Source organism: Desmodus rotundus, chromosome 8 (assembly GCF_022682495.2).
Source record: "Desmodus rotundus isolate HL8 chromosome 8, HLdesRot8A.1, whole genome shotgun sequence".
In the NCBI taxonomy this organism is placed as follows: domain Eukaryota; kingdom Metazoa; phylum Chordata; class Mammalia; order Chiroptera; family Phyllostomidae; genus Desmodus; species Desmodus rotundus.
Window position 1 is genome coordinate 115983160 of NC_071394.1, and position 25178 is coordinate 116008337.

The 25178-nt window shown below is 35.9% G+C and overlaps 1 protein-coding gene across 2 annotated transcripts in view; it reads right to left on the reverse strand.

Annotated features, from left to right (window-relative positions):
* The window catches only part of NGLY1 (N-glycanase 1), a 45823-nt gene that overhangs the window by 10818 nt on the left and 9827 nt on the right, over positions 1 to 25178 (reverse strand). For both annotated transcript variants that reach the window (XM_053929644.1, XM_053929645.1), the window contains exons 3-9: positions 21654 to 21905; positions 14696 to 14861; positions 9203 to 9425; positions 6715 to 6836; positions 5606 to 5751; positions 3545 to 3655; positions 2142 to 2306 (exon numbers count right to left, since the gene is read on the reverse strand). In XM_053929644.1, the coding sequence (XP_053785619.1) occupies positions 2142 to 2306; positions 3545 to 3655; positions 5606 to 5751; positions 6715 to 6836; positions 9203 to 9425; positions 14696 to 14861; positions 21654 to 21905 (1185 nt within the window). The remainder of the gene's footprint in view (positions 1 to 2141; positions 2307 to 3544; positions 3656 to 5605; positions 5752 to 6714; positions 6837 to 9202; positions 9426 to 14695; positions 14862 to 21653; positions 21906 to 25178) is intronic.

Here is a 25178-nt window from a genome sequence, read left to right on the forward strand (position 1 = left end):
GCCCTAATACAGTCTCCTGTAATTGAGAAATTTAGAAAAGAATTTCAAAAGGGGAAACAATCTGAGCCTATGACCCAATTCATATTTTTAAAGTTTAAACTTACATGCTACACAAGAGGAAGCACACCCACCCCCAAAAAGAAAAAGAAATGAAGACCTAAATAATGTCAATGTTTTAAATTGAACACAGCTGTGAATTAAATTAGCTCTTTTAAACTGGCTTCATTTCAATTTACACTTGTAACTTGCACTGCATCAGCAGTGATATGAATTATTTGTTGAATTTAGATCTTGTAATTCTATGGCTGAACCAACACTTCCAACTGCCTGCTAAAGATGCTGGGATAAATTTAAAAGCAAACAAAGTTACTGGGAATAGTTCACTCCTTTTGGACATATTTCTTTACTGGAGAAATGAACTGCAACAGTGGCAAATTTAGAAAAAGTAGATAAAAAACTTTGTTTAGAACTGTCGATATGGATACTACGATGGATTATTTTTCCTCTCACGCATTTTTCATGATGCATAATCTTAGACCTTCATATAAAATACTTTCTAGTGAGTCAACTGTAGACTCCCGAAGGATAAGGGACAGTCTGTTGTACTTTTTTAATGTCTATTACAGAGCTTTTCACCTAGCCTCTAATTATAGACATTTTATTTACATTGTTCATTATTCAATTTTGGGAGATTAGTCAAGAGATATCTTAAAATAAGTTTGACAATAGTAATCACAGCAGCAGCAATAATTTCTAGCCAATACCAGATGTATGCAAGTATGCAACAAGACATAAACACGGTATCAACTGAATTACCCCAACTCTATTATTTTCCCACTGTGAAATTTTCATGTGGGGAAAAAATGGTGAAACAGAACTCTTTTAAATGCATTAAAATCTTATTTTGAAAAACTTAAACAAGCACTTCCCAAAAGATATCCAAAAATCTAAAGAACAGAACTTCCTTAGTCATCACCAAAACGCAAATTAAAATCATAACATATTAATACTATATACTGCCAGAACTGCTAAAACGAAAAAGAGAGTATACCAACTACATGTAAAGATGTGGAAAAATCTCATATACTGCTGGTCGGAGTGTAAACTGGCACCACCACGTTGGAAAACTCTGGGCAGTATCTACTAAAGCTGAACACACTCTTACTCTGTTACCTTGCAATTCCAACTACGTACCTAATACATACCAAACTGAAATGTATAAATACACTTACTGAAAACATGTATATGAATGGTCACAGCACAATTTTTAAGAGCCAATAGCTGGAAACAACCCAAGTACCCATCAAGTTGCATGGATACATTATATAGAAATTCATACAATGGAGTATTTATTACACAGCAATGAGAATAAGCACTCCATAAACACACAGCAAGTATGATTCACTAATGTTGAGATAGAGAAACCATTCACAAAAAGGTACACACATATGCTTATTGTTGTAAGGCACAGTAACAGGCAAAACTAATCAGAAACCGTAATAATGGTTACTCTGGGGGTAGAAGGCAGTGACTAAAACGAAGCTCATAGCTGTTTCTGAGCTTCTGATGGTCTATTTTATTCCAGTTGGTAGTTATACGGGTACTCAATTTGTGAAAATTTGTTCAGCTGTACACTTGTAATTTGGGCATTTTTCTGTATATACTTCAGTAATAGTTGTACTATACTCAAAATTTACACAGGTAATTAGAAAAACCCTGTTTTAAAATGTTTTGCTAACGCTGTATTTGATTAGACTAACTCTTTAAAAAAAAATCCTTACCCGAGCATATGTTTATTGATTTTAGAGGGAGGAGGTGGGGGGAGAGAGAGAAGTGGCGGGGGAGAGACAGAGAGAGAGAAATATTCATCAGTTAGGTTGCCTCCCATAAGAGCTCTGATTGGGATCAAACCCACAACCTAAGTGTGTGCCCTGACCTGGAACAGAGTCCAAAACCTGTTGGTGTATAGGTCGAAGCTGCAAACAACAGACCGACCTGGCCAGTCTAAATATTTACATTTTTTAGTAATTATACTGAAAAGTTAATTGAAAGGTGATGGCCAATACATTTGGCAGTATTAAAGAGTGCAGTATAAGAAGCAGGAAAGTGAGGAGGTTATCAGGCTATAACAAATTAAATACCTTTAGACCCATTTCACCTCGGGCTACTCTCCAGGCCACTGACCCAGATATTCTTCCTCCAAGTTCTCCAGGTTTAGGGGTTTTGGGAGATATAAATTCAACAAGTTCCACAATTATTCTCTGGAGAAGTTCTTTTCTTCTGTTTTCTGACAAAGACATTTGCCTCTGCAATTCATGTTTTAAAAAGAAGTCATTAAGATTAGGAAAATGTACAGGTCCATCTCTAAGTAAGAATATACTTAAAACATTTGTATTTAAGAGGATCTTGAAGTAACAAACTTTATTTTCACATGTATAATTGTTTGGAAAATAAAATGGACACTAGGAAATTCAAAATAATTTTAGAAAACTTATTCTCATACCCATATCCAAATCTCCATGACCTTTACTATCCTGGATTTAAAATAAAGGTGGGAGACTGGTTTTGGCCACGATAAACTAGCTCATGTCAGACGCCTGTCCTGCTGAGAAAAGCTGGAAAGGCGGGAAAACATATACACAGATACACACGTACAAACACCTGTTCGAATGCAACAGGAAACTACCTATGCAGCCAGAACTGAAGAAGCTAAGATCCCAAGAAACAGACTGAGGTGACCCAATACTGCACCTCTTCTCCCTCCCAGGCAGTTGCTAAGTATTAACTGAAACGAGGAGAGGCTCAGAAGGCAAGAATGGAATGGACGCTCAAGTGCTGAAAACCAAAGCAGAATTTTTAGCAGAAACAAAGTGCTGGCAAGTAAATAATTGGGGTCCAGAGCCTTCCGAGGGGAGGGGCTCCCGTAAATTCTCTAGGTTTTTGGCTTAGGATCTCTGATGGGTTACACGTGAGAAATAGGGTGAGATTCCAAATAGACCAAACCTCAATCTCTGCCTACATTAAGGTGATCCGCCCATACTCTAATTGCCTTCCAGCAGCAAAATTGTTTTTTAAATTATTTAAAAAATAACAAACATACAAGTATATATAGTAAAAAGTTTCAATGCTACCAAAGGTGTAGAAATAAAAACTGAATCTTCCCTCATTGGATTCCTGGGTCTTCTTGGAAGGAGTCATTGTTAACAATTTCCTGTGCCTTGTTTCAGAAATTTCCATACTTGAATAAGTGTGTGTGTATGTAATTACATTCAAGGTACAATTACTTACATAAATAAAACAACATACTTTTTATCAAGTATTATATACACTGAAATTTTATTTCACTGAACTTTAAGAGACATGACAATGTAATGTAAAAAAGTACAGTAATTGAATAACAATAAAAAATAAATTAAAAAAAAGTACAGTATTTAAAATCGGTCATCTTACAACCTTTAAAATTTCAATGGGTTAAAAGCTGACTCTTGATTATATAAGAAAATTCCAAATGTCCTCTCAAAAATGACAAATGCCCACCACCTACCTGCTTATTAAGCTCATTAATAGTTTCTCGAAGTAATTCTTCTTTAATCTGAGTTCTTCTGGAGATTACCTCTTCATGTTTACAAGAATATCGCCATGTGACATCAACCACCTCAAATTACAGAACACAAATATTTAAGAAGAGTACAGCCATCAACCTTAAATACCTAGAATGTAATCCCTAAATATAAAATTTTAAGTGCTATTCTTTGTTTAAAGTTTAAAAACCTGTGGAAAAACACTGGACAATCTGCTACATTTTTTATTCATTTTCTAATTGGCACACTTCCAAGAAAGGGACTGTGAAAAATGAAGTTTTCACAATATTTAGGCTTTTTTAAACTTATCTATAAAGTTCACAAAATTCAACAAATAAAAACTTTTTCTACTTTTTAGTGTCTAAAATTTATATTATAGAACTGATTTTTGACAAAGAAACAAAAGCAATTCGAATGAGAAGAGATAATCTTTTCAACAAGTGTTAAAACAATTCATTATCTGCACGCAAAACAATGGATTTCAATCCATAATTTGGGATATATACAAAATAAAAGTGCAAAATTAAAAATATAAAACATAAAACAAAACAAAGGAGAAAATCATTGTCTTGGGCAAAAAATTCTTAGATACAACATCAAAGAGCATGATCCATAAAAGAACAAATTAATAAACTGAACTTCATCAATTTCTTCTCTTCACAAGTCATGAGAGAATGAAAAGATAAGCTGCAGCTAAGGAAAAACATTTTTGCAAAGCATGTATCTATGAAATGAAGGACTTGCATTCAGAATGTGTAAGGAACTTTCAGAACTCAATAATTAAAAAAACCCATTAAAAAAATGGGCAAAGAGGACACAAGGATGACAGATAAGCATGTACAACACAGATGCTCAGTATTGTTGACAAATGCAAATGAAAACCGTAATAAGATACCACTACACAGCTAGTAAAAAGGCTAAAATAAAAGAATGAGACCACAAAAAATGTTAGTTAGCAAAGACATGGAGAAACTGGGAACTCTCACATACTGCTGGTGAGAATGTAAAGTGGCACAATCACTTTGGAAAATAGTAGAGCAGTTGCTTAAAAAGCTAAACATGCACCTACCATATGGTCTAGCCATTCCCCTTCTAGGAACGTACCAAAGGGAAAAAAGCATATGCCCATATAAACACTTGTGTTGAATGTATGTAACAGCTCTATTTGAAATAATAAAAAATGGGAAAGTACCAAGTATGTCCATCAACAGGTAAATAGATGAACAAATTATGGTACATCCATATAATGAGATACTACTCAGCAATAAAAAGAATAAACCACTGATACATGAAAACACATGAAAGAATTGCAAAATTAGTGAGTAAAAGAAACCAGACTCTCCCATCCTCATCTCACCAAGAAGAGGATATAGATGCTCCTTAACTTGTGATGGGGTTATATTCCAATAAATCTCTAATAAGTTGGAAGTATCATAAGCTGAAAATATACTTAATACTAGTACACTGTAGAGTATCAGTTATTTACCCTGTGACCGAATAGTGTACTGGGAGCTGCAGGTCACTGCCGCTGCCGCTGCCCAGCACCCTGAGAGTATGGTACCACGTATCACTAGTGCGGAAAAAGATCAAAATTCAAAATCTAAAGTACAGTTTCTACTGAATGTGCATGGCTTTTTCCCCATCATAAAGTTGAAAAATTTTAAGTCCAACCATTGTCAACTTGATGGTCATAAGTAGGACCATCTATATATTATATGATCCTGTTTACATAAAACTCTAGAAACGCAGATTAAGCTACAAAGACAGAAAGCAGATCTGTGGTTGCTTGGACAGGGACAAGAAACAGGGATAACAAAGGGACACATGGAAACTTCCAAGGATAGTGGGTATGTTCACTATCTTGATTTTGTAAATGTAATTTCATACGTATATGTAAGTGACACAATTTAATATATAGTATACTTTAAAAATATGCCACTTTTTCTCATGTCAATTATACTTTCAAAAGCTGTCAAAAAATTGTATTTTATTCTTAGAAAAAATTTTTTTCTCTTATGTCCTACCTCATCTTTAGAAAATGCTAGGACATAAGAAAGCTCCTTGCCCCATCCTATTTCATAGAGGAGTGGCTTGTCACAGACATCTTCACATGCGTCACAGTGCAGCCACCGCTGCTGAGAAGGAGAGTAGACTTCTGTCCAGACGTGGTCTACCCAAGTGAGAGACAAGAAAGCAACAGGGAGAAAGGGAAAAAAAATTTAAGTTTATAAAACCAGAATCACTTCCAAAGACCATATACAAACTCCTAAGAATACATAGTAAAGTTATTTGTAATATTCTAAATTTGACTTAATAAGACTGAACATTTTGTGGAATACCATACGCTAGAACATTTGCTTTCTCTGTCCCTTTGCAATCTTTGAAAATGATTCTGGAGTCAGTTTCAGGCTTAATTAAAAATAATGTGAGCCATGACTTTAAAAAAGGTGAACACAGTGAACAACAGCATAAAAAACATAGGGATCAGTTCGTAATACAAGGAAGTCAATGCCACTTTTGAAAATGGCAGTCTTTCTCGACCTTTAAGACCCAGGACCAGAAGGTGGTCTAACAGAGGATCTCTGGTTATTGATGTTCTATATTTGATTGTAAGAGAACAATAACTATTAAATGAAGATTTCCTTTTATTATTAAAATAAGAGAAACACAAGTAAAACACTAAGAACAAAGAAGACAACTTTTTCACATGTAGGTGACAGTGAATCATTTCTAAATAAGGACAACATAAATCTCACATGGCTTTTATTACTTTTTTGTATATTAAGATTTAAGATTACTAAATCTTTTATGCTAATCCCTACAAAAGTGAAGATTTCTATAGCACATTATCACACATGTTCTTGTCTACATAGAAACATCATCACTAAAAATGTCATGGAAAGAATGGTTATAGTGCAAAGCACTAAGCAAAATGCTAGGTGTGCTGCAAAAATCTTGTGATCCCCACAAATAAACAATTAGTCTGGTATTACTGTTATTTTACCGAAGGCAAATGGAAGCTCGGCCTGTCAAGGCCAGAAAGTAACAGACAGAAAATAACAAGCCCAGACTGTAAATCCCAGTCCTTGAATCTGCAAAGCCCTACTACTCTCTGCCCATACCAGTTCTGTACCTGTGTAATCCCAAATATAGCGAGCTTCAAACCCTAAGGCTCGGCAGCACAGTGTAAAACAATTGGCCCACTCGCCACACCGTCCACATCTCGTTTCCAAAAGTTTCTCAGGGTTATTATACCTGGTTTTAAACAACGACAACAAAAAGTTTTGATTCACTATCCAAAATAAGAATTTTAATGAATTTATATTACCTCTGTGCTAAACAGTGATATTTCTAATTTCATATTGGTAATAATTAAAGAGTCTAGAAGAACACAGGAGGCAGTGCGCTAGAATCCTTGGTAAAAATGATTCCTCAGTGGTGCAACCCTCAAGGAGTTTACAGTCCTGAGAGGGATAAGGAATGAGCACAACTTGCATACACAGCAGAACGTGACCCAGACGTACAGCAGGTCAGATGAGCGACACGGGAGAGTGGCTGGGGAAGAGGGCTTCTGTTTGAGCTGGCCCTGAAGGACAGACAGGACTTGCCCAGGCAGAGATTCTCCAGGAAATCTGCTTTGAGCATTAGTATTTCCTTAACAAGTAGTATAAATACCTCATTGTATTTAAAAGGTAAATAACTTGAGCAGACTACTCAATAAAGCTCTTAAAGCTTAGTTGAACTCAGTTTTACTTAAAATACTATTTTTGTGTCTAATAATCATTTTGATTGAAATTTAATTTTTCTGAACTACTTAATGTGGTGCTTGGCAATTTGGAGGTTGTTTTTTGAAAGATGTTTGCTATATCTCCAATTATATAATTATCACAAAACTGTAGAACAGCAAATTTTGCATTCACGTTGAGAAGGATTTTGACCTGATAAAGCGAAGCAGGACAAGTGCCTTAGCGGAGCAGAAATGCTGGCCTTGAGCCTGGGAGGAAAGGGCACGATTACATCAATGAACTGGCTCTGCAATGACAAGTTTGTCTTAAGCAGGTGCTCCTGTTTAAAATAAGTTAAATGATTTATAATTTAGGTAATTAAGTCACTGAAAAAAGTTATAAATTTACATTAAGAAGTAAAACAGCAGAATTAGAACATCCTATATCGCCATCTTCTGTGTACCACTTGTGCCAAGTTGAATGACCAGCTCAGCCCCTAATTAATAGTGCTCATCACCCCAACCCTATGCAGAGAGCAGCTAACAGGAAATCAAGCAGCTGTTCAGAATGAAAAAAATAGCACTGTATAAACATCTTTGTTGGCCCGTGTCCCTTTACACTGCATTATCAGTTTATATTCAATTGTCTAGAAAGAGTTTTTGAGAGGAATTTGATTATATATCTTTTATCTTCAAATCTTTGCGAAGTATGCTGTGCAAATGTATGCTGAATGAAGAAACAACTTGTAATGATTTTAGTTAACTATTGGATATTGGATTCTGTTTATCCTATATTTTTTATATCATAGGGATGGTTCCCAGTTAGGACAGAATTGAGTCCCTAAACACACAAAATTAACTATTTTAAACACATGGTATGTTTTCTTGCCTGATGATACATCCAAGCTTTACAAATATTGCCAATTAAGAAAATCTGATAACAGGCTTATAAATTAATACAAAAAATTAATTGAATATTTCAAATTTCCCTAGTTTAAAATGTAGAGATATGAGAGTAGGTTAGGTTGGGCAAAGGAGGCATCTAATTAAAACAAACTTCTGTAGTTAAAAATACACACACACACACACACACACATGCACGATGCTACTATACTTTTACCTTCCACATTACCATCTGATGATTGTTTTAAGTACAGCATTGTATTTACTATCACAATTATCAGTATTGCATTAGCATATTTTATATTATTAGCACAATAACATAATTATTATGTAAAATATTAGCATATTTTGTTATTAGCATATTTTTATATTTTATCAAGTATTATTATTAAAGTTATCAGAACATTAAAATTTATGTATTAAAAGAACAATACAAGGTTAACAGTATTAAATATGCGAGGACTACACTCAATTTCTCTTTAAGAGCAAAATTCAAAAAACTTTTCCTATAAAAAGACAGACAGTAATTATTTTAGACTTTACAGGACATATGATCTGTTTTCAGTATTCAACCCTGCCACTATAATGTAAAAATAGTTACAGGGGTGTCCAACCTTTTGGTGTCTCTGGGCCACACTGGAAGAAGAGTTGTCTTGGGCCACACATTAAATACATTGTGACATGTAATCACAAAAAAATCTTATAATGTTTTAAGTACATTTCCGATTTTGTGTTGGGCCACATTCACAGCGATAGCGATCCTGGGATGCATGCCGACCGTGGGCTGCAGGTTGGACATAGACAAATCAGCATGGATGTGTTGCAATAAAATTTTATTTACAAAAATAGGATGTGGGCCGAATTTAGCCTGCCAGTCATAGTTTGTTGATCCCTGTCCTACAATCTGAAAACTGAAAAGATCATTTAATAAAAATTCTCTCCTACCCATTCCATTCAGTGATTACTCTGACTTTACTGTCCAGGGGATACCCACCTTGGGAACCGACTGCTGAGCTGGCATGCATCACAGTAATGATCTTCTACTCTGTTTGCACCCCACTTTAGCTCATCATCATTGGGAAATAATGCTTCACCTCTAGACTTAGTCTTTCCACCACATTTGCTGCACGAAATGTCATCCACCCATTGAAAAAATTCTTCCTTAAACCAGTGTAAAAGCTCCAGCAAAAGAAAATCCTCATCACTTAAGTTAGTACCTGAGAAATCAAAACAGAACCAAGTAAGAGCTAAAGCTGACAAACATGAAAAGCATCCACATATTTTATTCTCAAATATGGGCTAAAATATATGAAAATATAAGAAGAAAAGTATCTACATTATTTTATTTTCAAATACGAGCTAAAATATATGAAAATAAAAGATGTTGAAAAAGTTTGTACAAAATATTGATGCAAGAAATAAATGTCAGTACATTGTGAACTAGGCTGAAATACAGTAACAGTATACTGAACATTTCCAACAGTAGGAAGTTTGCAACTTTGTACCCTTGAAATGACTTTATGCTTTAACCTAAGCTGAACACAAGAATCTCTCAGGGAACTACGGTCAGTTTGGAATTGATCCCAAAACACACAGAAAGAAAAAAAATATCTGATTTAGAAAAACACTTTAAAATTACTACATTAAATTTGGTATTGGGTATACATGTACGTAACTATGAAACAATCACAAAACCCCACTTTAAAAATCACCCTATTAGTTTTTCTTTTTTAAAAAATATATTTTATTGATTATGCTATTACAGTTGTCCCATTTTCCCCCCTTCACTCCCCTCCGCCCTGCACACCTCCTCCCACCCACATTCCCCCTCTTTAGTTAATGTGTCCATGGGTCATACATATAAGTTCTTTGGCTTCTATATTTCCTATACTATTCTTACCCTCTCCCTGTCTATTTTCTACCTACCATTTATGCTACTTTCTCTGTACCTTTCTCCCTTTTCTCCCCTTCCCACTCCCCTGTTGATACCTGTCCATGTGATCTCCATTTCTGTGGTTCTGTTCCTGTTCTAGTTGTTTAGTTTGCGTTTTAGGTGTGGTTGTTAATAACTGTGAGTTTGCCATCATTTTTACTGTTCATATTTTTAATCTTCTTTTTCTTAGATAAATCTCTTTAACATTTCATATAATAAGGGCTTGGTGATGATGAACTCCTTTAACTTGGCCTTATCTGGGAAGCACTTTATCTGTCCTTCCATTCTAAATGAAAGTTTTGCTACATAGAGTAATCTTGGATATAGGTCCTTGCCTTTCATGACTTGGAATACTTCTTTCCAGCCCCTTTTTGCCTGTAAGGTCTCTTTTGAGAAATCACCTGACAGTCTTATGGGAACTCCTTTGTAGGTAACTGTCTCCTTTTCTCTTGCTGCTTCTAAGATTCTCTCCTTATTTTTCATTTTGGGTAATGGAATTATGATGTGCCTTGTTGTGTTCCTCCTTGGGTCCAACAAACTTCTTTGGGACTCTCTGAGCTTCCTGGAACTCTATTTCCTTCCCCAGATTGGGGAAGTTCTCCTTCATTATTTGTTCAAATAAGTTTTCAATTTTTTACTCTTCCTCTTCTCCTTCTGGTACCCCTATAATTCAGATGTTGGAATGTTTAAAGATGTCCTGGAAGTTCCCTAAGCCTTTCCTCATTTTTTTGAATTCTTGTTTCTTCATTCTTTTCTGGTTGGATGTTTCTTTCTTCCTTCTGGTCCACACCTTTGATGTGAATTCCAGCTTCCTTCCCATCACTATTGGTTCCCTGTACATTTTCCTTTATTTCACTTAGCATAGCCCTCATTTTTTCATCTAATTTGTGGCCAAATTCAACCAATTCTGTGAGCATCCTGATTACCAGTGTTTTGAACTGTGCATCTGATAGGTTGGCTATCTCTTCATTGCTTAGTTGTATTTTTTTCTGGAGCTTTGATCTGTTCTTTCATTTGGGCCATTTATTTTTTGGCTTGGAGTGCCTGTTACATAAAGGGGCGGGGCCTTAGGTGTTCACCATGGTGGGGTAACACTTATCACTATGTTGTGATGCTGTATGTGGAGGAGGGGCCGAGAGGGAGCTATGGCACTTGCTCTGCTCTATGCCGGTTTTCAGTCACTCCCCCAGCTACCCACAATCAAATTGGGCCCTTCTGGTACTGATTCCAGGGGTGGGTGGGCATGTGTACTTTCTAGGACCCTGGGGGTCTCTCCAACGAACTCTCCTGTGAGGCTGGGAGTTTCTCCCACTGCTGACTCAACCCCCACGGGTGTTTTCAATCGGTGGTTTGAGGCTTTATTCCTCCATGCTGGAACTCTGGGTTGCGTGGTCTGTCACTGGGTCTGCCGGCTGCTGCCTTGCCCGTCTGGCTCCACAATCTGCCACCTCACTGGGTTGCCAGCTTCAGTCTTAGCTGCCCCGGGTCCTCAAGCTACCGCCTTGCCACCAGTCCTCTCCACCTGGCTGCCTGTCTCCGCCTCTCCTATCCATCTGGATGAATGTGTCTTCTCTAATTCCTTGGTAGTTGGACTTCCATACAGTTCAATTTTCTGTCAGTTCTGGTTGTTTTTTGTTTTTAAATTGTTGTCCTTCTTTTGGTTGTGCGAGGAGGCACAGTGTGTCTACCTATGCCTCCATCTTGGCCGGAAGTCCACCCTATTAGCTTTTCTATCAGTGCTTCAACCTACAACATAATCCATCCATGGATACTCTCCACAAAACACACAGACACATGACAATGTCTGCACTGTATATAAGGACCCTAGCATGTAAGCATGACAAATAATATCATATCTACTTCATCAAATAAAAAGGTTTTTCTTGACCATATTCAAGGCTATGGTATCTCTGAAATGAAGGAAAGGAGAAAGAGAAAAAAATCTAGGAGACCTATCCAGGGAGTACTCATCTTTACATTTAATTTTCTTTAAGAATTGATATATGAAGGCAATGTATGGCATAATGTTAAGATCTAGTAATGTCTGATGCTGGTCATGGGTATCTGATACATTATGCTCTATTCTTGTATTTACGTTTGATATATATCAAAATAAAAAACTATAGGAAAAACTATAGACACAATAAAAAGGCCAGAAACATTATTTTCCTGGATGAGAAAACTCAATGTTCTCAAGTTGTTAATTCTCCATAAATTAATCAAATTTAATGCAATCCCAATTAAAATTATAAAATAGTAGTGCAAAATTCATGTAGAAAGCAAAAATGCACAAAATAGTCAATATAACTTTGAATAGGAACCATGAGACAAGCTTGCCTACTATGCACCAAAACACATTACAAAATTCTAATGATTAAAATATTGTGGTATTGATGAAGAACAGACAACAGATCAATAAGACAAAAGAGAGTTCTGAAAGACAGATTTCTAAGTGATAAACCATATTTCATAAAGCTAGCCTTTCAAAGTAGTTCTAAGAGGACGGACTGTTCCATAAATGACATTGGGACAGGTAGCTATCAAGATAACAGATCCCTATTATAATTCGTTCATCCTAATTATTTTATATTATATGTATTATTATATATTATGTATATTACTTTAATGTATATAAAATATTATATAGAGAACAAATACTATAAAAGAATAGGAAGTAATAGAAATTGCAAAAGAATACATTTATGACTTTTGTTTATGAATATGTTTGTGGCCTTAACCAAGACAAAAATTGTAAAATAAAAAATATTTCTTGTAAAATTCATAGCTCTGTATATCAAAATATACACCAAGTGAAACTGAACAGAGAACACTGTGGGGAAAAAAGTAACATGTCTAACAAAAAAAAGTATCCAGAATATATAAAGAACTTCTACAAATCAGTAAGAATACTAACAAAACCACCAGAAAAATTCAGGAAGTCCTTAAAAGAAGTTCAATAATTTTATTAAGTGGAAACCAATACCCTCAGACACTTCTGGTATGAACTGAAAGTCAGCTTGTTCGCTGCGATCCATTGTAACAAATATATCACACCCTCGTGACACTTTTATATCTGTCTAAGGGAAACATCTGTGTATGTATGCCAGGAGGCGCACTTTACAAGAATCTTCACTGCAGCAGCACTCACTAGAGAGAAATGGTAAACATTTCCATGTCCTCCAACAGGGAACTGTACAAATAACAGCATACGTATACCATAAAACATCTCCGAGAGTCAAAAAGATCTCTAAGACATAACAGTAAACGAAAAACACCAAGGAGCTGAAGATGCATGGAATGATATTATGTAAACCCACACAACTTAAAATACTTCTCTCTCTCTCTCTTTTTTTTTACTGTTTTTCAAGTACAGTTGTCTCCATTTTCCTCCCACCACTCCCCCCATCCCAGCCATCCCCACCTTCCACCTTTGATCTCACCTCCCTCCCTTGATCCCACCTCCCTTTGGCTTTGCCCATGTGTCCTGTATACATGTTCCTTGATGACCCTTCCCCCCTTCCCCCATTATCTCCTCCCACCTCCCATCTGGTTACTGTCAGTTTGTTCTTTATTCCAATGTCTCTCGTTATATTTTGCTTGCTTGTTTGTTTTATTAGGTTCCACTTATATGATATTTGATCATATGGTATTTGAACTATTTTTACAGATAACGGTAAATGAATATAAATACACAGAAAAAGATGAAAAGGAACACATCACAAGATAACATCTGTTATCTATGGAAGAGAAGGACTGATTGGCAGGAAGTATTTAGCTTTTCCTGCATAACATGAAAGTTTTCCAACAAAAAGATAGTCATGAACGTTAGATTAAATATGAACTAGATACAGCAGTGCCATCACCTTTCTCCTGAGGCCCCACAACACCCAGAAAAGAAACGACTGCATAGAAACTCAAAGTAAAACGCTGAAGTTGGAATAATTTAATAACTAAAATCCTACGACTGTTAATGATAACAATAACTTAATTATTGGTAGATAGATGTGGAAGGCATGGTTCAGAGCCATTTACATGTGGTATCTCGTTTATTTCATAAAATTGTCATTCCTATTTTCAAATGAAGAAATTGAGGCACAGAGTCAGTTACTTGCTCAGTGATGCACAGTAATGGCAAAACTGAATTTATACCCAGGCATCTGGCCTCAAAAATCTACATTCTTAACTAGTAAATGATGTCTCTGTATTAACTGAGGTGAACCAATGGTCTAATCATATGAATTAATTGTGAATATGGTTTCTGTCAGATTCACATTAAAATTCACCGATAATGCCATCGTGTATTCCATGGACTCAAGTTCTACTATACCTAAAAAAATTCACTTACCAATAATAATGATTAAACTGTGAAATACATATTCATGTAAAAAGATTTTTTAAAAAATGTTAACGTGTCCCTTAGCTATATGCAATAAAGTTATGCTGTTACTGTATTCCTTAAAAATTCCGTGTGTATAGCAAATGGCATCACTTCATGTTTCTGTTTATTTAGCAATGCTGCATTTTTAGCAATGAATGGTTACGTGAAGCCACTACCTTTATCCAATTTTCTAGCTCGAGATAACTTCTCTTGCGATCTCTTTTTTAGCTCTTGGACGGGAATGCAAGCTAATGCTTTCTCCTGGAGAGCAGGATTCTCATAGACCAGCACATGCTGAAGGTTGGCCTGAAGCACTTTTAGAATGATTGGACCAGCAGTAACCTAACAGGAAAAAAACACTGAAATTAGTTTTTCTCTGTATGCCAGAAAAATAATATATAATATGAAACAGTGGTTCTATGATTTCATAAAGAGGAACGTATGGATTTACTGAGATAATTACGCTCAAAACCTTTACAAAATCAGTATTAGGAGACAGCTGTATCTGTGTCACAGTCTGATGTATACCTGCTTTTTTCCCTCCAAGTGTATGACTGAGAATATATTTAAACAGGGCTATGATAAGTTCTTGTCCACAAGCTTGGGTCAAGACGGTGCTCTGTGCAATGCATGTGACAGACTTTTCACTTCAAATTCCTGTAAATAATATAATTTTTAAAAACTCTATTTGGCATTAGCAAAGGAGAGTACTACTCTTAAAGAGGAAAGGCAAATACAAATGGAGTAAAGGAAGAAATCATAGCAATATGCCCTCCAGAGGTTATAAAAACTTTTAAAAAGCTCTCAAAATAATCCCTAAGGCAAAGGAGCCACAGAATCTCCAGAGCAAGAAGCAGCCTTGGAGTAAGCATGAGGGAGACTGGACTGGGCCTGCAGCAGGAACACCTAGACATTTCATACCCCCTCACCCCGTCACTCCTTGTCAACAAAGGATGTGCCTCTGAACAGTGCTGGAGGATGCTAGATTCCTAAAAGGAAAGAGGAGTGTCCGAGCTAAGAATAGTTACTTCTGGCACAGTCCACTTAAACAAAACAAAAATAGAAAAAATAAAAATAAAGAAAAAGAAGCCAAGAAAGCAAGAACATAGAAAATACAAAATGTCAGAAATAAGTTCAAACATGTTAGTTATTACAGTAAGTATGAATGAGTTAAATGTGTGTATTAAAAGGTATAGATAGATTAATGAAAAAAATAAAAGCCATTGCCAAATACTTCAACGTCAGGCACTGTACTGAGCACTAGGGATGGGCACACAAGACAGAGACAGACATGCTTGCTCTATAGTCTGGGGGAGGGCGGGGGCACTGAACAGGAATGACAGAACTACCACATTAAGTTAAAAATGACGGAGACCAAGAGAGACAAGGACATTATCCTCACGAAGTAGTCTGTGAATACAGAAACAAACACTGATACAAGGATGTTTATTTATTCAAATATTTAATGACCTTTTATTATTTGCAAGGTACTGGGGATATAATGGTATGGACAATTTATTCATAGGCTTGATAAGAATTACAAAGCAAATAATGAGGATAGTCAGACTTTTCAACAGGGTTCTGACCCTAGAATTCCATGACTATATATTTGTGGTAAAATATAAGGGATGAGAAGCAGCTGGTATGTAGGGGAAGAAAAAAACCAGAACAGCGTGTAGGTAGAGAGGGAGCATGTGCGTAGGGGATATGCTTAGTACGATGTGAAGCATCAGAGAGAAGATTGGAGCATAGAGAACTAAGGGGAAAATGGTAGAAAGAGAAGGCTGAGAATGGAGTTGGGCTGGTAAGAAGCTAGATTTTTCTCACCTCGATTTCCATTGTAATGGGAAACTATGAAAGAGACTTAAGCAAGGGAGTAAAACAATCAAATCAGCGTTTTCAGAATATCAATCTAGCTGTAGTGTGGAGAAGCAGTTAGAAGAAGACCCAACGCAGAGGTCTGCAGAACTCTTGACAGAGCTGATGGCTTAAATGAGGGAGGCAGAAAAGTGAATGGATACAGAAAAGAACTTAGGAAACAGAATCAACAAGTCTTGGTGACTGACCTGTGGGGCCAGGGGGCAGTTAGAAAAGTAGAAAAGCACATAGAAATGATCCACAGATTTTTGATGTGAGCAAGGGGGCCAACAGTTGAACTACCTGAACTACTTATAGTAGGAGAAAAACCAGAAAATGATCAACTGAGGTAAAAACTATGTATGCACAGATAAAAAATGAGCTGAAGAAAAATCCATTCAATTTCGCAGCACGAAGCTTGCTGACGGTCTTAGTGAGAGGTTTTGTGAGTGTCAATAAGGAAAGCAAGTGTAAGAGACGGAGTTGTCTGAGTGGTGCCCCAAAGTGGGCAACGTGCACCCAAAGGAGCTGCACAAAGTGGTCCACTGGAATGTGAACAGAAACTATTAGAACTTGTACTTACATTGTTTTCTGTACAAAAGGTAAAGCACCGTTATAGCAACATTTAATATTTCAATTAATAGGGCTGCCTCTCATGCTGGAGAAGCTATCCCGAGGATGGAAAGGGCCGGTAGAGCGGTGAACATTGGCAGGTTCATCCCTGCTTCTACTCTCACAGTGTTACAAAGTTCTGCAGTTTAAATACGCTCGGTTAAGAGGATTTACAGATCATATTATGAAGGTTGAACTAAATTAGCCTTCAACTTGGCCTAAAAATAGATTACAAAGACCTCTAGGCACTGAGGCTAATACTAATAACACAAGTACATGCAAACAAGAAAACAGGGCTAACACATCCTTTGCTGTTTTAGTATGAGCCCTTCCACAGCTATATTTTAAGGCAAAAAAAAAAAAATCACAATCCAGTGAGATCTGATAAAGATAGCCCCCAAATTCAAAATTATCAAGAGTATTTAAAGTATAGATTCATGCCCACATTTGTTAAATGATAGTCAATAATTAAAAAAAATTATGAACACTTTTCACTTTTAACCTCCTCTTTACATTGTTTATAATATACACAGTATATTGGCATAAAAGTGTATGTATATAAGTTATAAACAAATATAGATTGAGATGATATGCTCAAAAACATTTCACTAATAGCACACATAATAGGAAGACCTGCTAGGCAGTATATGAGATGCAGTGATGATTACAGTAGGTTCAGTTCCTAAAATTCACTGTGAAGAGGAAATGAGAAATACTGGACATGCAGAATCCAGCGATATTTGTGAGCTGGCTTGTTTCTGAGAGAAGAGAGCTTACAGAAAAGGTTCTTAAACATTACTCTGCTTGTGAAAAATGCAGAGTCCCAAGTTCTCCCTCTCCCCTTCTGGTTCAGCTGCTCTGGGTTATGTCCAGGAATCTGCATGTCCAAGTTATTCTGATGCCAATGGCCCATTGGTCTTAAACTGGTCTTAAAAAACGAGGTTTAAATGCCACTTTTGAGAAGAATCCTCAAGAAAACAGGAGGTTCAAGATGGGGCACAGTCCAGTGAGATCCCAGAGGGAACGGAAGAGAAGGGATAAAAGCACAGAAAAGGGCCTGGCCTTTATTAAGAGCAGATGCATTTCCTGCATTAACAGAAGGGATGATGAATGCAACAGATGACTAAAGAAACCTGACTGATTTGGTGATAAGAAATCCAGGGTATTCACAACAGGGAGAAATATGCTCCTTTACCAGAATTGTTACAGAAACATTAAAAAAAAAAGTCTCCATTTTTATTTGAAAGAATTCTTGTAAAAATGAGGCATTTACTGTGGCATCTTTTTTTCTTCTTAAGTGCAGATTTTCACTTACAGAGAGGGTAAGAACGCATCCAGGGAATTTTTATTTTCAATTTAATACTTTCAGTCTGAAAATTACCTCATACATTGTGGTTTTTAAAGGCAGTCAAACGATCTTGAACAATAACGTTTATTTTCTTGCCTTATTTCTTTACATATTAATTGGCACAACTCCAGAAAAAAGTTAAGTCATAAAAATAGAAGTTTGCTGATTGCATGGCAATTACAGCAGCTGCGCAGCCATGTACACCAGGCAGCAGTTAATGGCTTGAGAGTTAAAGTTATGTGGAATAAAAATGGAAGTTTAAAATGTGAAATCTGTATTTTTTAAATCAAAAAGATTGTTTTCTTCACTAATCATACTTGATTCCAATTATTTTGGATTCTAATGTGAGATATATTTAAGATTCTTTTTTTTTTAATCACTAAAGATCCCTTCACATTTTATTTGCATGTCATGTATATTCATCTAGACTTTTGCACATATTCACATCTCTTTAATATAAGAATAGAATTATACATGCCATTTTGTAAATTGCTTTTTTCCATTAAAAATATACCTGAACATATTTAGAACTAAATGCTCATTTTTGATGGTTATGTAGGAGTCCATTATGTAGATGTGCTGCGAAAGATTCAACTAATTATGTTTTAATAGTTATTTTTCTGATTTTTCAGGATTTCAATAATTAACATCTTTGTATATTTATCACATAAATCTTTGTCCAATTCTTTTCCTTTTTTTAAAAAATTATTATTTTATTTTATTATTTTTTAATTTTTATTCAGTTACAATTGTCTGCATTTTCAGGATTCTTTATAAGAAAAAGTACAATGTGCATATTTTGTCAAATTATACAACCAGCGGAAGCTGGATTAGCAAATTCGCTTCTTTAGTAAAGAACCAATGCTTCTACATTCTACTAGCCCTCTTTCTACCTTTATGCAACCCTTTGCAATTTTGTGGCTTTTAAATTTAGAACTTGTTTTTACACACAAAAGTTCTGTATTTTAAAGATAGTTTTAATCAATTTGTGACTTCAATGAACGTATTTCTTTTTAAGATTTCATTTATTTATTTTTAGACAGAGGGGAAGGGAGAGAGAAAGAGAGGGAGAAAAACACCAATGCACAAGAGACAGATTGATCCCTTGCCTTCCACATGCCCCCAACCAGGACCTTGGCCCAAACCTAGCCCATAACCCAGGCATATGCCCTGACCAGGAATCAAACTGGTGACCCTTCTGTTAGCAGGCTAGCACTCAATCCAAGTTTATTGAGCCACACCAGCCAGGGCTCAATAAACGTATTTCTTACAAAAACCCCTTTTTCTATTTATAAAAGTAACAAATGTGGTAAAAACTATTTCAGAAAATACTGAATGGTATAAAAAATATGAAATCACCTATAATTTCAACTCTCAGAGGAAATTATGTCTAAGATGTCTGTGTATAGCTTTCCAGACCAGCTAAAAGCAAACATTTATTTTTGTACATTTTTCCTATGAAAAACTGAATTATACACATACACACAACATGTGAGTTTAACTTTCTAATTCTGAGTTTACCTTTTTTCCCACCTAATAATTCTGTGTCAAAATAGACCCCATCATCGTTTACAATGGATGCAAAAAATGATGATTTAAGGATGTGTCTTGTATTTTAAGTAATCTTCTACTGAACGATATGTAAGTGTATTTTACCTTCAAAAATAGTAGGTTTACACACAAGAAATTGGACATTGAAATCTTCTGTCCAGAGATTTCTTCTCTTATAAAGATCATATACAGATCCAGACTAAGAGGATGTCCTATAAGATTAGTTTAAAAATTAACTCATTTTATTTATCATGATCTAATAAAGCTATTATTTTTATAACTGCAATGAAATATTCTCAAAAAAATATTTTAATTTCTCCTCTTTTGTCTCTGATATTATTTATTTGGGTCCCCTCTCTTTTTTTCTTGATAAGTCTGGTTAATGGTTTGTCAATTTTGTTTATCTTTTCAATTGAGGTGCAAAGAAAAATTCTTATAAGGGTTAATCCTCCATGAAAAAAAGTTTAGAAACCACTCAACAAGAATTATAAAAGAGAACAGTAACTGTCTCTTCTTCTACCAGCTCCTACCACTATTTTTATTTCAAAAAAAAAGTGTGTATGTGTGTGTGTGCATATATATATATATTTTCCAGCAAGAGAGAGAGGAAGGGGGAGAAAAAGAAGTATCAGTGTAAGAGAAACAACTGTTTGCCCCCTGCATGTGTCCAAATTGGGGACTGAATCTGCAACCCAGGCATGTGCCCTGACCAGGGATCGAACCCACAACCTTTTGGTGTATGGGACGACACTCCAACCAATTGAGCCACACTGCTGGGCTTTTCTTTTTTTTTTTTAAAGACAAGCTTCTGGCCTTCCCAGCTCTACAGCTCTACAGAAAGGAATGACTGCCAATCATTTGCTTACCAAGGAGGTGAGGTTTAAGTCTGTGGAATTACTCAGCTGGAGAAAATTAAGAGTAGATTTGATAACTGACTCTATATAATAAAGTTCTGCTACATGGAGAATAATGACAAGGGTTTTACAAAGTTGAAGGAAGAATATGAGTTTAAGTTGGCTACTGATAAATTATGAAAAATCATGAACATTTTTCTGACAGTAAACACTGAGAGAAGAATACTTAAGGACCTACATCTAAGGGATTTTTGTACAGAGGACAATTTCCTGTTAAAGGAGATCACTCAGGTGTATCAAGAATGCCTGCAAGACAAGAGCAGTTTGATTTCAGTTTTGCAGAAGTACACATCTGTATATGCTAATGACTAAACCTCATTAACTGCCAGCACTGCTCTCATAGATTAATACTTAATTTACTTTAAACCTAAAGAAGCCGAATTTTTCATTAAATTGAGGCGATGAGAACGGTTAGGTTGCTAGCATTTATGACTCCCATGGTGAACGGTTGCAGGTAAAATTCAGGTCAGAAGTATCAATGCAGTAAAGGAAATCTATTTGACGGCTCTACCACTGGCCAGCAAGTTCATCACTTTGTTTTAGGTCCTATGCTAATTTGTATAACTGATTTAAGTACCAAGGCATTTAAGTGCAGGTACATTTATACATAATAAACAAAGCTTAGCCTCAGAAGCAATAAACCACAAGTTAAGATTTAAAAGTATAAATAAAATATAGCCATTTCCCCCACTTTTGTTAAAAATTTGATAGTTTTTTAGAGTTGGGAAAATGTGGACATATTAGAATTATGAATAGCTGGGGTAAAAATTCAGGAATAAGTCATAATGTATTTCAAAATGTTCACTGTTCTGACACTTTAGAAAAACAGTTAAGGTTTAACTGTGACATTACCATTGACGCCGACGGTGGATTTGACGGCTGGCCCTCACTGTTCCCCACATGCTGGGCTAACCCGCTAGGGTCTGACGACTGTGCTGTCGGAAGCTGGGTACTGGAACTGGCTGCCGGTTGCTGAGATAATTCTACTTTGTGGCTCTTATTTGATCCATCCAATCTGCTATTTCTCTCTATGGCAATGAGGTCACGAATTTTTTGCAGCTGCTCCACTGAAGCTTTTTTAGGAAAGATAAGATGTGTTTCTCCCTGGAATTTATAAAATTAGAAAAAAATTTAATCTTTGCTTTATACTAACAGTCATTCTTAGATACAGGGTCTGGCACAAATAACACCCCTTTCTTATTACAAAAATCTTTTATCACAAAAACATAAGCATATAATTCTGTAAATAACAATATCACACCTAAGCACACCATATGACATTTTAGGTGACATGTTCAAACTAAAACTATAAATTATTACACCCATATTATTGCTCTACAAACCACACTCAAGCAGGTGTTACTTCTGCTGGACCCTGAATATATGTGTGTGTGTCTATGTGTGTATAAATAAATGAAACCAATACTATAGAACACATATTGTATAAAAATCATTGTTTTCTCATCATATGGCACTTCTAAAATATAATTAAAGGTAATGCCTAACATAAACTAGAAAATTAAGAAAATGTGTTTTCTTGTTAGCATATAATGCTAAGTCTTTTATGAGTTCAAAGAACCTTTAGAAAAATATTTATATTTTAGGAATAATAAGTCAGAAAGCCTTATATAAGTTGGAAATACGTAACTCTTCTCTGCAATAATATATGATAACACTATTTTCTATGAAATTCCCCATAAAATAATGATAAAAGAGATACAGCCATACAAAATGATCACTGGTCACATAAAACCAACAAGAAGTTACATAACGACTTTTTAATCTTTCAAACCCAAGTCTTTAGAGAACAGCTACATGATTAGAAGTCTGTATATAGGTGTCACTAATTCTAGCAAGATAACAAAAAGTACATCCTGATGGTTAACAATAATACTTGTCCCGAGGACTAGAGAAATAAGAGTTGATATACATTAGTCTAACAAGAACATATGTCTTTGTTCCAAACAAAATATCAAACAATAAAAGTCCAATTCCTTATGGAGTGATTCATCTAATAAATACCCATAATGTAATCAGAGTGCTTTCAGATACAATAAACATTCTAACAAAGCTCACAATGTAAAATAGTAAATTACAAAACAATAAAGAAGGTTAAATGAAAAATATATTCAATCAGTTTTCAAGGTGGTGAGAAGCAGCAATATTACAACAGTAATTCTACCAACTACAAATTAGATAAAATCTTTGTTACAAATCCCAGTTGACAGACTTGTAGATTGTAAGCATTTAAACTAAACTCCACAACTGAGAATAATCTTATTTTCCTCATGATGGCAGACCTAGGAGAATCAACTGACCAAGATATTACTCAATAATGATGTGAAAATCAATTCCACAAGAATACTTTTTAAAAAGCTGAAAGAGGCCAGCAGGCTCTATACAACACTCATAATAGCTGCAAAAAAGACTATTTCCATTTACTGTGTTTATGTGTTCTAGCCGTGAGCTAAGCACTTTACATACATTATTTCAAGCAATTCTCACAACCAGCCTGAAAGACAGGCATTAGGTTAATTTCCACTTTCTATACAAAAATACAAAGGCTCGGAGAAGTTAAATAACCTGCAGGATGCTACAGAATTGTTAGAATAAGGATTCAAACTCCATGATCTCAATCATTAGGCTGTAACTCACTCCAGCTTAGACTAAACAGAGACCAAAAACCACACATGTGTACAGCTGGAAGGGCTGAGTAAAAGAGACAATTTCTACAGTTGTGATGACTGCCTGCAATGATAACTGGCACAAATTGGAACACAGTGACTTTCCCAACATTAGAAGGAACCACCTCACGTCTATGATGAGTGTGGGAAGAGAAACCGGACATCTGGTTTAAAGCCAAATATAGAGGCTTCTGATCTCGTACTGTTATTAGTGGAGGAACACTGAGAAAGAGAGCTAACGCCATGGACAGTGATGGAGAATAGCATGGCAAGTATTATGTCTCAGACCCCATCAGACAAGCCAGCCCCCCGATAAGACAGAGATGTTGCTCTTGCCTTGGCTCCCCTCCCTTCGTTCTTTTCAGGACCAGTTCTAATAGAACATGATTATGGCCAAAGAGTCTGTAGCAAAACAAGTTTTATCAACAGCACTATATTTTCATTAAAGGAAAAAATTACAGGCTTAATATACTCCATCCAGTAACGTTTTAAGATATCAATGAGAATGCTAGTATTTAACGAACCTATGTTTCTCAAAGCTTTTTTGCTGAGATAATTCTCTGTGTCAGATGTTAAGCAAACCTGGCCCTGTCTGCCTGCTAAATGCTGTAATTAATATCTTTCAGTAACCAAGACAACCCACCTGCCCTTCTCCAGTGCTTCACCCTACTGAGATGAGGATGGGGGCACAGGTGGAGGGTGGGTATAGTTCCTGGTGAGAACCACTCCACTAAGCTATCCCGATGGGTCACGTATCCATTTGGATCTCAGTGTTTCTCAATCTCCTCAGAATTTTCATAAAAAAAAAGAATACAGCCTCAGAGACAAGTGGTCCCCGAAGTGCCCAGAATTTTAATACACAATTGAAAATTTCAGGGTAGGTCTTCTATTCCTACTTCATCTCAAAGTCCACCAAGTTTCTTTCAGTGGTAGAGTTCAGTTTCAGCTCCACTGGTTCCTCCTGCAAGTTGGCCACACTGAAACATTTACTTCGACAGGTTCCGAGGTGTAAAGTCCAAAGCCAGCCAGAAACTGTAAGTTTGATTTAGTCTTACCATAACATGGCAATCTTCTCTGAAATTGTGACTCCATTTGTGTCAAATACTATTACAAGTTTCAAGCTGGCTTGTTACCTGGCACTGGCGTGATCAACCTTGTTTGCCTGAGACTGAGGGGTTTTCTCAAAAGTGGGACATTTGGTGTTGAAACCAGAACAGTCACAGACAAACTCACAGACTCTGATGGTTGGTCACCCCACCTGGCACTCAAATTAGTTGCTGAATGAAAGCAAATCCAATTCCACTAAATCTTTGACACTTCAACAATGAGAAATCAGTACAGTCTCCAGTTCTCATTCAATTTTTCTGTCATTTGACTCAAAAATCTGCATTTCCTTGAACAAATTCAGCAATGGTCTCAATTTTCCTCTTCTATAGTTTTAAAATCTCTATGTTTAGTTGACACCAATAATTTATACCTTCAGCCTAACCTCTCCTTTTCAGTTACAGATTCTTATATCCAACTACCTACTTGGAATCTCTACTTGAATATTTAGTAGCATATCAGTGATAATTATGCAAAATAGGCAGTGATTTATCCCCTGCTATCTGTTACTCTCCAAGATTTCTCATTCTCAATTAATTGTATTTCCATTCACTTAGTTTCTCAAACCAAAACCTAGAAGTCATCTTGA